This window comes from Balaenoptera ricei, chromosome 2 (assembly GCF_028023285.1).
Source record: "Balaenoptera ricei isolate mBalRic1 chromosome 2, mBalRic1.hap2, whole genome shotgun sequence".
Taxonomy (NCBI): Eukaryota; Metazoa; Chordata; class Mammalia; order Artiodactyla; family Balaenopteridae; genus Balaenoptera; species Balaenoptera ricei.
This window is the reverse complement of record NC_082640.1, coordinates 67094689-67109931: the sequence shown is the minus strand read 5'-3', so window position 1 is coordinate 67109931 and position 15243 is coordinate 67094689. Positions and strand designations below refer to the sequence as shown.

General features: G+C 54.1%; 1 protein-coding gene across 8 annotated transcripts in view; it reads left to right on the top strand.

Moving 5' to 3' along the window:
- Positions 1-15243, top strand: part of PAQR5 (progestin and adipoQ receptor family member 5) — an 88215-nt gene that overhangs the window by 61959 nt on the left and 11013 nt on the right. For 7 of the 8 annotated variants that reach the window (XM_059912896.1, XM_059912895.1, XM_059912888.1 and 4 more), the window contains 3 exons: positions 1893-2098; positions 6014-6140; positions 14444-14540. In XM_059912896.1, coding sequence (XP_059768879.1) covers positions 1893-2098; positions 6014-6140; positions 14444-14540 — 430 coding nt within the window. Of the gene's footprint in view, positions 1-376; positions 498-1892; positions 2099-6013; positions 6141-14443; positions 14541-15243 lie in introns of all 8 variants that reach the window. The other variant, XM_059912894.1, reaches the window with a different exon arrangement.

Here is a 15243-nt window from a genome sequence, read left to right as displayed (position 1 = left end):
ATCCCCTGGCAAGTTCTGGCACAGGTTGGTCTCTGGACTCCCCCTCCCAATCATATTGAGAAGCCAAGAGAGTAGGAAGGACCCCAGGGTGTGCTGCAGGCAGAGAGGGGCCCGAGGACGGCAGCCTGCCTGGCCAGCAGTCAGAGACAGACCCAGGGCAAAATGCAGGGGAAGGCTGCTTGGTGCCAGAAACGTCGCCAGTGGAGAAGAGAGAGAGCTCAGGCTTGGGGTGGGATAGGACCACCTGTAAAGAAGCCCTAGGGCCTGCAGACTGGTCCGGGTGGCAGCAAGATCTGCTCACGGAGGCTGTTCGTTGTTTTAAATTTAAGTAAACTTAAGTTAAAAGTCTAAATGATAATAAATTATAACATTGCAGAAGGGAGTAGAGTCGGAGTCTTCCCCCGGCCCCTCTTCGTCCTCTCTGGAGCTGCCGGGGTGACCTGCTGCTTGTGCATCCTCCCAGAACGCTTTTCTAGAGACTCGAGCATCTGTGACATGTGTGTACACCCAGCACCTGGTTCTTTCCTCCCTTGCTTTTCCCCCAGAGATCTCTGTCTGACCCCCACAGAAGCCTCTCTGGCTTTTGAACAGCTGCGCGGTGTTCCATTTTCTGGATGAACCACAGGTGACTTAGGCTATTTTGAAGTTTGTGCCACTACAAAGTGCCAGCCTGACCATCCCTGTTTGTGGGGCTTGAGTTGCTGTGCGCAGATCCCGTTGTAGCTGTTTTACAGCTGAGACATGCTGGCAAGGGCGCCCCACTGGGCATGACGCCCCTGTACTGCCAGGCCCTGAGAGCGTAACACACAGCAGCAAGGAGGGCTTGGGAGAGCCGGAGAAAGATGCCCCAGGGAAGCGGGACTCGGCAGTAATCTCGAGATGATAAAAGGGTACGTTTTGAAAAATAGCAGATAGCTTAAGCTTGATTTCTGCTGGGACAGGAGGGAAAAGATCACAAATGTAGCCAGAGAATTTAGCGATGCTCTTGGGGTTCCTGCGTGAAAAGCTTTTAGTCCCTTCCCTGGGAGAGTTTGTGGGCAAAGGGCCTGGCTCTCTAGTGGCGGTTTGTGGAAGCGGGCAGCTCTACAAGCAAGAACCCCACGCATGGGTTATAGGTTAGGCAGATCTGACACAGAACTGTGCAGTGTCTCCATGTAGAGAAGAGTCTGGAGGCCTAGGCTTAGCCGAGACTCAGCCGTGGGACCAGGCCCCTCAGAAAAGAGATGGTGATATTAGTGGAGAAATTGCATGGAAGAGGGGGGAGAAAATCGTCCCGTTGTCTTCCAGACTTTCCAGACCCCACAGAGGAGATTGCTTCTCTTTGAGGTGCCCTCCTGCAAGGGGAACTTGGACCAACCACAGGGATGACGACAAGGCCAAATTTGGATCCCATGAGGAATGGTTGAATGCACTGAGGTTTTTTAATGTGACGCTCAGAGAGGCGTGAGGGATTATGAAGACAGCCTTGAGATATTTGATGGGTTTGTTTTCTGTGGTGCTGATGGGGAGAACTAGGGCTGATCCAATGGAGAGAGATTCCAGGGAGACAGATGGAGGCTCAGTGAAACTTTGCAGCACTCAGAGCTGCCTCAAGAGATGGTGAGCTCCCCATCCCTGGAAGCGTGCAAGCTGAAGCTGGAGAGTCACCTGGGCAAGCTGCTGTAAAAGGGATCTGTCACCACATGCAGGGGGAGGGGACTGGACCATTGCCCATCCTGCATATTTCCAACCAAAAAGGACCCCACTCACCCTTCCTCGCTCATGGTATGTCACCAAAGTGAGACCATGTAGGAGCCGGTCATCCCAGGGAAATGGAAGGCAGACAACGGTCGGTTGAGGACGGTAAGAGGAGCCCCTGTCTCGGAGGTTGAGGGTGTCCCCCTGTGTTCCAGGTTCTTCACGTGGAGGTTTGTGAGCACCCTGCGTGTGACGGACGTCCTGAATGACAGCTACGCCTGGCCTCTGCTCGTGTACATGGGCGCCAGCTGTGTGTACCCCCTCGCATCCAGCTGTGCACACACCTTCAGCTCCATGTCCAGGAACGCCCGGCACATCTGCTACTTCCTGGACTACGGCGCCGTCAACTTCTTCAGCCTGGGTACGTCAGGCTCTGCTCTTGTCTCCTCTTCCCTGTGACTGAATCACCTTCCCTTTCCCCTGGGAGCTGGGGCCACCGTGAGGCTCTGGTGGGCTTCCGGAAGAGTCACCGCAATGCCAGTGCCCCTGCCCGGGTGCCTGATGAGTGTTTTATAAGAAACTTGTCCAAAGGCGTGCTGGCAGATATTTAACAACTGGCTCTCTGTGGACCAAAGTCCCAGTCTGTGGCTTTGGCAGGTTTGCTGTGGTGTAAATACTCCTGCCACGGCCAGCTTCAAGCTGCCAACGTCACTGAACACAGGGCTGGGGAGAGATGCGTGGTAGGTCCCCATTACGTAGCCATTCCTCTGTACAGATACAGCGGGTGCATTGACTGAACAGTTGTTGCTCTTGTTAACATGATGCATGTCACTGTAAGTTCATGTCATTCAATTTTTAATGATGGCTGTGTTTAACAGTTGGCTTGCGAGTTCTCTGACACTAACAATCTGCTGTCACAGGCCAGCATGAGCCAACTCCACACATCAGTGCTGGTCTCTGTCGTGCCCCGCAGAGAAGGGGGTGCTCACAGACCCCATCGGTCTGGAGGCTTGTAGGGGTTAGAGCTGCAGTGATAGAGTGAGGGGAGGTGGGGGGTTGAAACGCCCTCCTCCTGTCTCCTCTCCTCTCCCCCAGTTGTGGGCATCCGTCTGTCCCCTTGCATCCCAGCTCTGGCCGCTTCCTCCCTCCTGATCCTGCTCCAGGTGTGAAAGCAAAGTCACCGTCTTCCCTTTGCCCAAGAGGGTGTGTGAGGATCTACTTCCATCCTATTCTCCCACCCCTCTCCCTCTCTCTTCACTAGTAACACACACGTACATACACATACACAAACCCATATACATAGACAACTCTTGTTGCCGAGGTCCCAGCCTCGTCCTGACTCTCAGGATCCACGCAGGCCCCGTGGGCTCTCTCTCCAGCCTTTGATGCAGGGGCACCCCCGTGCTCCCCAAACCTCCCCGCTTCCTCTGGCCCCTGTTGCATCACTCCCTCCTGGTTTTCCTCCCACCCATTCACATGGTCATCCTGCTTCACCAGTTCCCCTTCCTCCGTCCCCCCATAGGTGCGCCAGCTGGGAGTCCATTCTTGGGCCTCTGTTCTTCCGTGGTCAGGCTCCCTGGGAGATCTCCTCTGCGCCCACACCATCCCCCAACACCTCTGGGGGACACTCCCAAACCCCATCTCTAGTAAACTGCTCACCCAAGCTCCACACCACATCCAGCCCTGGGACCGAGACCGTCTACATCCTCCCCGCGCCTGCCCTTGCATCTACTCCCCTTCGAGTCAGAAATCTGTGAATAATCAAGTTCCCCCTGCCTCTCACCCCCCACCCATCCCACTTCACCATCCTGTCTAATCGGTTGGCAAACTCAGTTGAGTTTCTCCTACATACTTTTCAAATCGGCCGTGCCCCCATTGGCTTGGCTCAGTCCCTCACACCTCTCCCCTGGGCTTCACCCAGCTGCCGTGTGGGGTTTCTTCAAGGCCTCTGACCATGGCACCCCTCCCACTTCAACTTTTCCAGGTTCCCAGTTACCTGGGATGAAGTCCAAACTCCTTAACCCGGCAGCTTCCATCACCCTCGATCGCCTGCCCCAGACTCATTTATGATAAGAGCAAGCGTTTTGGAGGCATAACGGCAGGCTCCATGCCGAGCACCCGACCCACATCCCACGTCACCAAGGGGTGGCATAACGTGGGGCTTAGCGGCCTAACTGCACCACCCCCTAATACTTATATGCGCTTAGGCAAGATACAGTTGGCATAGTATCTTCCTCATAGGAGTGTTATAAAGATTAAATGGGTTTTGTAAGTGAAGCGTGTCGGACAGTGCCTGGCACTTAGTAAGCAACAGAAGGTAGAGATTGCCATGATTACCTAGTTAACCCTGACAGCAGGCCCCTGAGGTGGGGACCATCATTATACCCACGCTATAGGTGAGAACACTAAAGGTAAGTTACCCAGGTCGCGCAGCTTGTGAATGGCAGAGCCAGGGCCTGGGAGCCTCAGGGCCCCTGCCTGTGGCTTCCTCCAAGTCCCTGGGCCTGGATCCACCTCCATGGAGCTCTGTCTGATTCCTTCATTTCTGCCCCTCACTGGGAACAACTCCCTGAGGACAGCCATGCGTCTTTCACATCTGGTTTTCCAGTCCGTAGCCCAGAGCCTGACATGGGGGTGTTCAGTAAACCTGGAAGGAAGGTCTAGTCAGCCGAGAGAGCCTGTGGGATCCACCTGGGACTTCCTTGTCTGCAGCCATCTCTCCTCCTCCCCGACCCCGTGGAAACCCTCAATCCCTGGAGGGTGGTGTTTGCTCAGCTTCCTCCCCGATGTCCAGCTGTTCCCCTCCCTCTTGGACCTCCCGTGCACTTTCACTAGGCTTTGACCATCTTAATCCCCTGCTCAGAAACCTTCGGTGGGCCCCCTATTGCCTGAAAGGGGACGTTCACTTTCCTTAGTCTGGCATCCAAAGGTGTCTCCTGCTCCCTGGAAAGCCATCCCTGCCCTCAGGCACCTGTAAGAATCCCCTATCTTCCAAGGATGCTTCCAAGGTCAGCCGCTTGACTGCATGCCTGCCCATCCTGAACGCCCACCTCACCCTGGAACCCGCCTGGAGGCACTCACCAATTTCCCTTTCCACTGCGGTTTTTGGCAGGGACTGAGTCTCCTTCGCTCTTGTATCCCCCATGGAGCTTGGCCCCAGTCAGTACACACAGAGCAGATGCATCCTGGTCCACGTGGGAGCTTCCCCATGGTGTCAGGCCTGAGGCAAGAATCTGTCCCCCTGGAGGCAGTTCCAGCTGAAATCTCACAGGTAGCCTGCAGGAGTGGGGAGCACTGTACCAGGAGTAGTGATTCTTGGCCCTTTCTGCCTGTATGACCCTGGGCACATCCCTGGGCTTCATTAGATTTCACCAGTCACATGGTATCAAAGGCAGAGGTTGAACTTGCATGGCCTGAGGTTGAGTTCAGCCTTGAACTAGCATTCCAGGGTTCTTTGTTTTTGGATAACAGGTGTCCTTAGGCCTGATCTTAGGCTCTGGGCTGACAGGCCTGCAGCTGCCTCTCCCAAAAGGGACCTCAGCAGGTGAGGGTGCCTGGAGAGGCCATCTGGTCCAGGCTCCTGGACACATCTGTGCCCTTTGAAAAGGACAGTGATCTCCCCTGTTCTTTCAAACAAAAGCTGCAGCAGACAGGTCTCTAGAAGGTCCTTCAGTAACCCTTCTCTCACAAACTCCAAAACCTAAAACAAAACAAAATGCTGAGGCTAGCATCTCACGCCCAGCCTCTCAGCTGGCCAGTCCCCCAGCCCGCTGATGTGACACACCTGGCCTCAGCAAGGGCCCTCCCTCATCCCACCCCCCCTCCCCTGCAGCCTTGATTGTTCCACAAGGGACACCCATATCATCAGGCAGGTGAGATGTGTGCACACTCAGAGCAAAGCTGAGCACACTGGGGTGTCATCGTGGACCATAGTTAAAAGCAGGGACTGTTGCTGAACTGCCTGCGTTTGAAGCTTGGCTTTGCTGCTTTCTAGCTGTGTGCCCCTGGGAGGGTTACTAAACCTCTCTGTGCCTCCATTTCCTCATCTGTAAAATGAGGATAAGTGCAGGATTGATGTCAGAGGGTGGTTGTAAAGTTTATGTGAGTTAATGCATGTCAAGCCCTTGGAGCAGTGCTGGGCTCACAGAATATTCTCATGCTGGGGGGGGCGGTGATGGGTGATGGCATAAGCAAGGGTGCAGCAGCAGGACTGCTCGTGGTCTGTGGGGATGATGGGGGGCTCAGCCAGATGGGGGGGTGGGGGGGTTGGTCTTCCCAAGGAGCCCAGACAGTGCTGAGTCCTGGCTTATTGCCCAAGGCTGGTTTTTCTTCCCAGGCTCCGCCATCGCCTACTCTGCCTATGTGTTCCCGGACGCATTGGTGAACACCGTCTTCCATGACTACTACGTGGCCCTGGCTGTGCTGAACACCAGCATTAGCACCGGCCTCTCCTGCTATTCCAGGTACCCGGCTGCTCTGTCTCAGATGGGATGGGGTGCGGGGCAGCGCGGAGCACACAGCTTCCTGGACTGTTGGAAGGGACAGCAGAAAAGACGCTCGGGAGCCTGGGACTCAGTTCCAGATGGACTTCCAGTGGCCGGGCAGGACCAGCTTCACAGGCATACGCCTGTGCAGGCACTCAGGGCCCTGTGATCAAGAGGGCTCCCCACTTGGTTTAATTCCCTGCTGTTGTTGTTTCGAAACACTTAATGAGGTTTGAACAAGGGGGTCCCCCTACTTTCCTTCTGCTCTGGGCTCTACAAGTTATGTAGTTTGTCCTGTGGCTGAACAAGTCACTTACCCTCCTTGAACCTCAGTTTGCTTATCTATAAAATGGGGTCAAGGGAGTTCCCTGGCGGTCCAGTGGTTAGGACTTGGTGTTTTCACTGCTGTGGCCCAGGTTCAATCCCTGGTTGGGGAACTAAGATCCTGCAAGCTGTGTGGTGTGGCCAAAAAAAAAAAAAAAAAAAAAGTGGGGTCAACACAGCTACCTTGTGAGACGGATGTAAGGATTACAGGTAATGTATCCAGAACACCTAACACTAGCCTGGCCCATAGGAGGTGCCCCATAAATGGGCCATCTGCTAATAGGGACAGAGGGGGCCGGCCTCTTGATAGAGGCACACCTTGGAGATACTGCAGGTTCGGTTCCAGACAACCGCAATAAAGCCAACATCACAATAAGGCAAGTCACACAAACTTTTTGGTTTCCCAGTGCATATAAAAGTTATATTTACACTGTAGTCTATTAAGTGTGCAATAGCATTATGTCTAAAGAAACAATGTATACACCTTTATTAAAAAATACTTTATTGCTAAAAATGCTATCATCTGACAACACAGGGTTGCCATAAACCTTCAATTTGCAAAAACCACAATAAGGCAAAGTGCAATAAAACAAGATGTGCCTATCTGTGTGGTGGGTGATGGATGATATTCAAATGTCCAACACATCCCCAGGGGAAGACCGGTGGCCATGAGTCATGCCCAGCTAACTGGCTCTTATTCCTTCCATTTTTTTCCTTCCACTCAAGGAAGCTCATTGGAATATGAGTACAAGAGGCAATTTTTAGGATAACTACTCTAGTTTATTCAGCTCTTGGTAAAAATGAACTACCCTAAATTACTTGGGAAACCTCTGGAATGGTGGTATTGGGGTAACATCCCTGTGTAGATGGTGCTGGGAGCTGGGGGCCTTTCATGGTGGGTTAGGAAGAGTGCCAAGGAAGGCTGGTGGTCACCCCTGGCCATCTGTCCCCCTACCCGCGACTCCACTAAGCCAGTTTGAGTCTTCCGAATAGACTGCTGCTGGCCTCATAGAATTCTTATTCCTGGCAGCTGCCAACTCTTCCCTCCCCAGGAGAAAACAGGGAGGGAGAGGTATGCTTCTGCAACTTCCCCGCAATGATTCTGGCTCCAGCTTTCTTTGGGTGACACTTTGGTTTTGTGGGATCCAGAGGTAGGCAAGTTCTCCAAACTTGACAGGTTGGTTTTCTTTAAAAATCAAAGGATAGAGCCTTAAACAGCATCGGGAATGCTTGCCCCAACTTGCCTTCCACTCACCTGTCCTGAGGCAGGTGGTGGGAAGCACAGAGCTGCTTGCCATGGGGTGAGTCTCATTTCCAGGCTCAGTCTCGAGACTGGGCTTTGTGTTGCTTCATCCCTGGGGTGGGAGTCGGGGGTAAACTCCCCCTTCCCTCTTCCTGGAAGTCAGAGCGCCCCTCCAGCTGTGAGGAGATAGGGTCTGCCCAGAGGGTAGAAAACTGAATCAGACATCATGGGGTTATTATTTCCTTCTCCCCCAATTCCTCAAGGGCTCTGGCGATTAAAAGCTCTTTCTGAAGCGCAACCTCTGTGCCAGGCCAGAGCTGTGAGGGCTGCCACGGATGGGGGAGAGGAGGAGATCGGGTCCATGCCTTGGGTGAGACAAGGCGTAACATACATAGAAAAGTAACACTGATGCTAAAAACAGCCCAAGAGAGATGAAGCGTGGCCCGGAGGCACAGTGCCTGGATGCGAGGGCTCACTGACAGGCCTGGGCCAAAGACACACCTGGATCAGGTGCTTGGACGAGCCACTGTCCTGCCTGGTTAGCTCCTGCGGGGCCGTGTGGCTCTGCTGTTGCGAACTTAGGATCAGAGGGAGGCGAGCACTGCAGACTGGTGGGGCAGGTGGGCTTCACGGGTGGAAGAAACAGTCCCGCCATTCATGATCCAGGACTGCTTTCCCATGAACTCCCAATGCAAATTCTTGGAACTTATTATTATTTTTTTAATCTTCCTGAATCACCTATAAGCCATGAGGGTATATTGTTTTCTTCTAGCCAGGAGTCCTCCCTGATTGTTCAGGTACAATGAATGGGTCTTTTTTTCCTTTTTTTGTTTCTTTTTAATTTATTATTTTTGGCTGTGTTGGATCTTCGTTGCTGCGCACGGGCTTTCTCTAGTTGTGGCGAGGGGGGGCTACTCTTTGTTGCGGTGCGCAGGCTTCTCATTGCGGTGGCTTCTCTTGTTGCGGAGCTCGGGCTCTAGGCGCACGGGCTTGAGTAGTTGTGGCTCGTGGGTTCAGTAGCTGCAGCATGCGGGCCCTAGAGCGCGTGGGCTTGAGTAGTTGTGGTGTGCAGGCTCAGTAGTTGTGGCTCGCGGGCTCTAGAGTGCAGGCTCAGTAGTTGTGGCGCATGGGCTTAGTTGCTCGGCGGCATGTGGGATCTCCCCGGACCAGGGCTCGAACCTGTGTCCCCTGCATTGGCAGGCGGATTCTTTTTTTTTTTTTTTTTTTTTTTTTTTGCCACACTGCACAGCATGTGGGATCCTAGTTCCCCAACCAGGGATTGAACCCGAGCCCCCTGCATTGGAAGCATGGAGTCTTAACCACTGGACCACCAGGGAAGTCCCGGCAGGCGGATTCTTAACCACTGCGCCACCAGGGAAGTCCCTGAATGGGTCTTTTGGATGTGACATGCCTGGCACCTTTAGACAAACTTGTTTGGCAGGGCAGGTTGGCCAGGAATCTCTTGAATGTCCATCTGGGGCTTCTCCCTTGTCAATGAAATGGATTATTTCTGTTTATGGGGCGTATCTGTGGCTGTTTCATCCATCCATCTATCCATCCATCTACCTACCTATCCATCTTCCCACCCATCCATCCATCTACCCAGCCATCTATCCATCCACCCATCCACTTATTCAGTTTATCCACCCATCCACCCATCCATCCATCCATCCATCTATCCACCCACCCATTCATGCATCGATCTACCCACCCAACCACCCATCCTTCCATCAATGCATCCAACCAACCACTCAACATTCCTTAAATGCCTGCCATGCTCCGAGTGTCATGTTAAGATCTGGGAATACAGGGGTGAGTGAGGCTCAGTCCTTGTCCTCAGAGAGTGCCCCATGCAGTATGAGAAGCAGACTGCAGACCCTCAAAAAGTCCAGATGGAGTCATCATTTCCTTTAAAGGCCAGAAGAAAAGGCTTTCAGTGTGTAGCATTACAGGATATAACATAAGCAAATAATGATAATACAAAATGACACCTGCTTGGATTCCCAGGCTTCTGCGAAGTGGCCTTAGGAATGAGTATTGAGGAAGGTTGAACACTTTAGCTGGAGAGGAGGGAAGGGCCTTTTGGACAGAGCCAACAGCCTGGACAAGGGCGAGGGCCCGGAGAGGATGGGATGTCATTGGGAGGCAACAAGGAGCTTCAGAATTGCCAGAGCCTGTGGGACTGGAAGCGGGGAGAGAAGCTAGAGGGGGGCTAGAGAGAGGCGGGGGAAATGGAAGCACCTCGTGTGTCCTACAGAGGACTGGCCCTATACTCGTGAAGGACAGTAAACTTCCTAGGAAGACAATTCTGTGGACTCAGCTCCCGTGCCCTGCGGGGCTTAAGTGGGGGCTTGGGGGACAGAAAGGGAGAGAGGGGCAAACGCCACATGCTCAGAGTCAAGGATAGAGTGGGATGTCCCCCCGTGGGCCCGTCCGGCCTCCTTTGCATCTTGTCCGCTCTCCTTTCCGTGTGTCGGTGGATCCCTGCTCTTACAAGGCCCGTCCCCTTTGTTTTCATTCTCTGTCTTTGTCTTCAGTGTCTGAGGAGTGAGGAAGGGGACTCGTGTGTGGGGAGAGGCTCTGGCCCTGATTAACTTCAGGAGAAGCAGGTGGAGGAGGGCGAGGGCCGTCTGGGGTCCCGATTTCACAGACTTGCTGTGCGGCCTCTGGCCAATCACGACCTTTAAACAGGGGCATCTAAGAAGATGTCCCTTGGGTTCCTTCTGGTTTGGGCATTCTATGATGTCCGCTTCAGCGCCTTTTCCAAGATTTCTCTCCTTGCCTTCTTCCCTACCCACCAAGCCCACGTCTGCCTCCCCCCTCCCGCTCCATCAGTCCGTGGTATGGCCGGGGGTGGCCGAGAACCACCTCCTTCCCTGAGTGGCAGACCGTGGAGCTCAGGAGTTGTGCTTTAGTTATCCACATGCTTCCCAGAGTAGCGTGGTCCTAGTGGCGTTCATTCCCTTACGATACATGTCCGTTAGGAGACGTGGGCTCCCCAACTGGTCTTTCGATCCTTATTATCATGGAATTCAGTTCAAAGGAACACGTTCCAGAAAACTGCTTTCTTGTTCTGCAGTATTTGAGGGGGGGAAATGACAGAACGCGTGACCTCTCTGTGGCTCTCGGAGCCAGGTGAGGGTGACAGAGACCCTGCCTGCTCATACCCGCCGACCACCCGAAAGCCCAGGAAGGCACCACCACTCTCTCAGGAATGTCAGTTACACAGTGTTTGCTGTTCACCACGGGTCACCGTACGCACTTTTCCGTTCATCCATTCAAAGCATCCAACCGTTGGTTTTCCGACACATACTTGCTCAGTGAAATGCCTTGTGGTCGGTGCTGTGAGGGAGAGATGAATTTTCATCCTTGGTGGATAGTGAGCTGTGCTGTGAGAGCCTTGCCGTGGCAGTGTTGTCGTGGCAGCTCAGAGAGGCATGGGGCAGGCCTGGAAGGGGGTTTGGAGGTCAGAGCTGGAGACAGGAGGCTTAGCAGACAGTGGTTCTCAGACACATCTGGAGGTCAGAGGGCTCAGTCAGATGACAGAGTGCTGCTAGGGCCAGGGGCCAGCATGTGGAAATGTCCACATTCCCGCTATGTCACCCACACAACAACCAAACTACCGTAACACCCGCCCCCATCACACATACAGACACACCTCTGCAACAGGATGATGTTTCCAAAGGCCCACTTCTTTCAAGCACTAGTTCCAGAATTCACCTGCAAATCTTTCCAGCTTTGGTTGCAACAAGAATTTATCAGGTTTCAGAATAGACTGGTATTGTATCAACCCTCTCTTGCTGGAGGCTTCTCCCAAAATCCAGTGTTTCCTGCTCACCTGGTTCTAGGCAGAGGAGGCCTGGCTCCCTGACTCCCAGCTCTGGGGTGCAGGGATTGCCTTACCAGGCAAGGCTTTGGAGACTTTGGGGTGTGGGGTGCTTTGGAGGACGCTGTGGCTCCCTCCCGTCCCTCTCGGAATCTCTGGCTGTGGCGACACCCTGTGGCCTGATTTGGAATTGCACCTTGGTAGTGGGAGGCCCCCGCCACCCCCCCCACCCTGGCTCTGTGGCTGCTGGCCCTTCTGCCTCTTACTCTTTGTTGCTGTCTCTCTTCTGTTCTGCTTTTTCTCCTTTTTCCCCCTGTAGACTCGGCTTTGCAGCTGGAGAGGCTGGTTCGTTTGCCCTTGGGAAAGTACTTTATCAGGCCGGGCGAAATGTCTCAAGTCGCAGGAAATCCATGGTTTGGGGGATGGCCCTCGCCAGCCAGAGCCAGCCTTCTTCCTGTGTAAGTGGCCGCAGAAAGAGCGTGCTTTAATAGCGAGTCTCTTTGCACCCAGAGGTGATAGGTGGTGGCAGTGCATGGGGAGGGAGGGAGTGGGCTTGCCGTGGTTGGACAGGGTCTGCCAGCGTGGACTGAGAAGGCCATCGAGATGGGCCCTGGTTCCTGGGGCAGCGGGAATGTGTTCCGATTGCCTCCTGGGGGGCAGAAGGGTGTCAGTAAGGTAAGGACAGAGGCTGGGTAGTGGTCAGATGCCCGCTCTGCCTGCCCGAGGGGAGAGGGTGGGAAGCCAGCCAGATGGCCCTGCCTGTAAATCCTCGCTTTGCCTCTTATTAGCTCCTGTGATTTTAGGCAAATCACCCAGAACTCATCTGGTCCCTCCTGTTCCTATTTTCTGGTACGACGTAGCTACAGGATGGGGAGGGCGAGAGGATGGCTCCTACAACACACATTATTTTTAAAAGCTGCCATTTCCTGAGTGTTACTCTGTGCCGTGCACAGCTATAAGTTCTTTGCGAGCATCATTTTCTCAAACCCTTGCAACAATCCCTTGCAGGGATTCTGTTGTTGTCCCTATGTTACACATGAGGGTTTTGGGGCACACAAGGGTCACATCACCTGCTGGATGACATGGTCACAAAGGGCAGGGACGGGATCAGACTCAGGGTGTCTGCCAGATCGTGGCCCTGTGCAGCCTCACCAATCCTGGGGGTTTGTTGTTCCTTCCACGACTGGGGTTCTGTTCTGGTGGACGATGAATTGAGGTCCCTTATTTCTCCTCCTCCTTCCTGAACTTCTCTTCCATCTCTGCCCAGTGTCCACAGGGTCAGGAAAGAAGGAGGGACATGCCCATGGGCTGGAGCAAAGTTGGAGCTGATCTCTGGAGGTTATGGGGCTTCTCGCGGTCCACGGTGGCCGCCTCTTACCCAGAACAGGGGTCCCCAGGCTGGGCTGCCCTGAGAGCTGGACAGCACAGAGCAGCCTGGCGATGTCACGTCCTCAGACACGATGCTGAGCTGGACGCTGGGGATGGAGAGCTGAGCAGACCCAGCTCTGCCCTCGAGGAGAGTTCCCCGACCACTCAGGAGGCAGATGTGGGCGTCTCTGCCATTTTCCACGCCAAAGGATGTGGGCACAGTGGGGCTTGTAGTCAGGTGACTGCACTGGCTTGTAGGGGACGTGAATAACCTGGAGGGGGAGATGGGCCCGAGCTGCAGGGGCAGCAGACTATGTTTGGTGGAGAAGGCGCAGGCCAGTGGGCTGGGACGGGGTATCTGGGGAGCAGAGGTGAGGAGCAGTGGTGGGACATAGACTCCACCCCTGCTGGAGAGTGTGATGAGGGGCAGAACTGTCGAGGGGGGGCTGGGATGGCCCCAGCGCCTCCCTCATCTTACGGGCTGCACCAGAACAGCTACCCCATGAGCCTCGGCGCCCGGGCTCTGCACACCACCCTTGGGGGTCCTCTGGCCTCGCAGCCCTGTGGGCACCAAGGAGGATCCACCCCCCACAATACGCTGTGCTGCTGAAGCGGGTACCTGCCCTGCCTCCATGCCCAGCCTGCGCGTGTGAGCTCTCCCTCGCCCGAGCCCCAGTTCAGGGCTGTGGTTTCGTGTGGAGCCTCTCCTTACCCCTCCCCTCCCAGTATCCAGCCTGCCATCTGTGCTGCCCGGCTCCCCACCCCCTCAGCTGCTGCCCCCTCCTCAGGCTGGGCCCAAGCCAGCTGAGGCCCCATCGTGTTCCATCCAGGAGGAGCTGCCTGTCTTTGCGACAGTCAGCACCACTCGTTTTAATGCTGGCTTCATCTGTCTTTGAACCGGAGGCAGGTGGGGGGTGATGATGAAAGAGAGAAGGAAGGACCATGCTTACTCAGTTTCCCCAGCCCAGTATCCCTGTGTGTGGTATTAAATATTCCAGAAATCTCTTAAGTAATTAAACACCTAATTGCACCCAGGGCTTGTGCAGGGTAATCAGCTGGCGCCTCTGACTAATTAAGCATCTCAACCTTCGCAGAGGTCCTCACCCCAGGAGCCTGTGCCATTGGACCCACCCGCTCTGCACATGTCTCCCTGTCCTGGTGGTTACTGGACTTCTAGAAGGCTCTTTGGCAGCTAGATAACTTGGCCCTTGAAGGGCTTCTGCTCAGTGCCTCCTTCCTGACTTTGTCTGGATGCCATTGCTTCTCAGGATGCTGGGAGATGGTTTCCCCCTCCCCGCCCACCCTGAGCTCTTTCCACATCTGAGACTGAGCCGTTCCCATCAGGGTGGGAGAAGTGGAGAGCGCTGGTGGAGAAGCTGCTGGCCATAGGAGGCGCTTGTGCAAAAATGCTTGTCTTTCGTGGGTGACTCGCCCTTGGTTATTTTTAATATGCATGTCTGTGTTATTTACTGAAACTCTTTTTTCATTCTCATTTCTCCCCCCTTTCCTTCCCTGATTTAGGTTTCTTGAGGTCCAGAAGCCCAGGCTCTGTAAGATGCTTCGTGTCCTGGCCTTCGCTTATCCCTACACCTGGGACTCCCTTCCCATCTTCTCCAGGGTAAGGGCCCAGCTCCAACCCCTCTCTGCCTGTTGGCAACATCAGGGAATCAATTGTGTCCTGAGCTCTGGGGGTCAGAGCGCCGTCCTGGTCACAGTGGGACACACAGGAGTAGAGCCCCAGGTGCTCCCTTAATGGCACTTGCAGACTAGTGAAGAGACGGCATGAACCCAGAGGTCCTGATGAACATAGGAGATGCACCAGTGGCCAGTGCTGACTGGGGGCTCAGGAGCAATCGCAGAGGGCTGGGCAGGGGAGGCAGCCTGGGGTTTAGTAGAGTGACCAGGAGAGCGGGCTCTGGAAGCAAATCTCTAATATTTACTCACTGCAAGACATTGGACGAGTTATCTTCCACCTCTGTGTCTTGATTTCCCTCATCTGTAAAATGGCCTGGTAATAACACTTCCTTTTGTCAGGCTGTGGGGAGGATTATATGAGACAATGTGTAAAGTGCTAGCTGGTGGTGAGAGTCCAGTAAATGCAGGATTATATATTATCATCAATTAACATAGTAGTAGTGAAGGCAAATGTATGAATGAAGGTCTTAAAGGATAGATGGGAATTAGATGGAGAACACAAAGGAAGAGGGTATAGGAGGAAAGACAAGAAGGGGGAAAGTTCATGCACGTTCAAATCCCAGTCCCATTGCTCACTGGCTGTGTGACCCTAGGCAATGAACATAAGCTCTCTGAGCCTCAGTTTC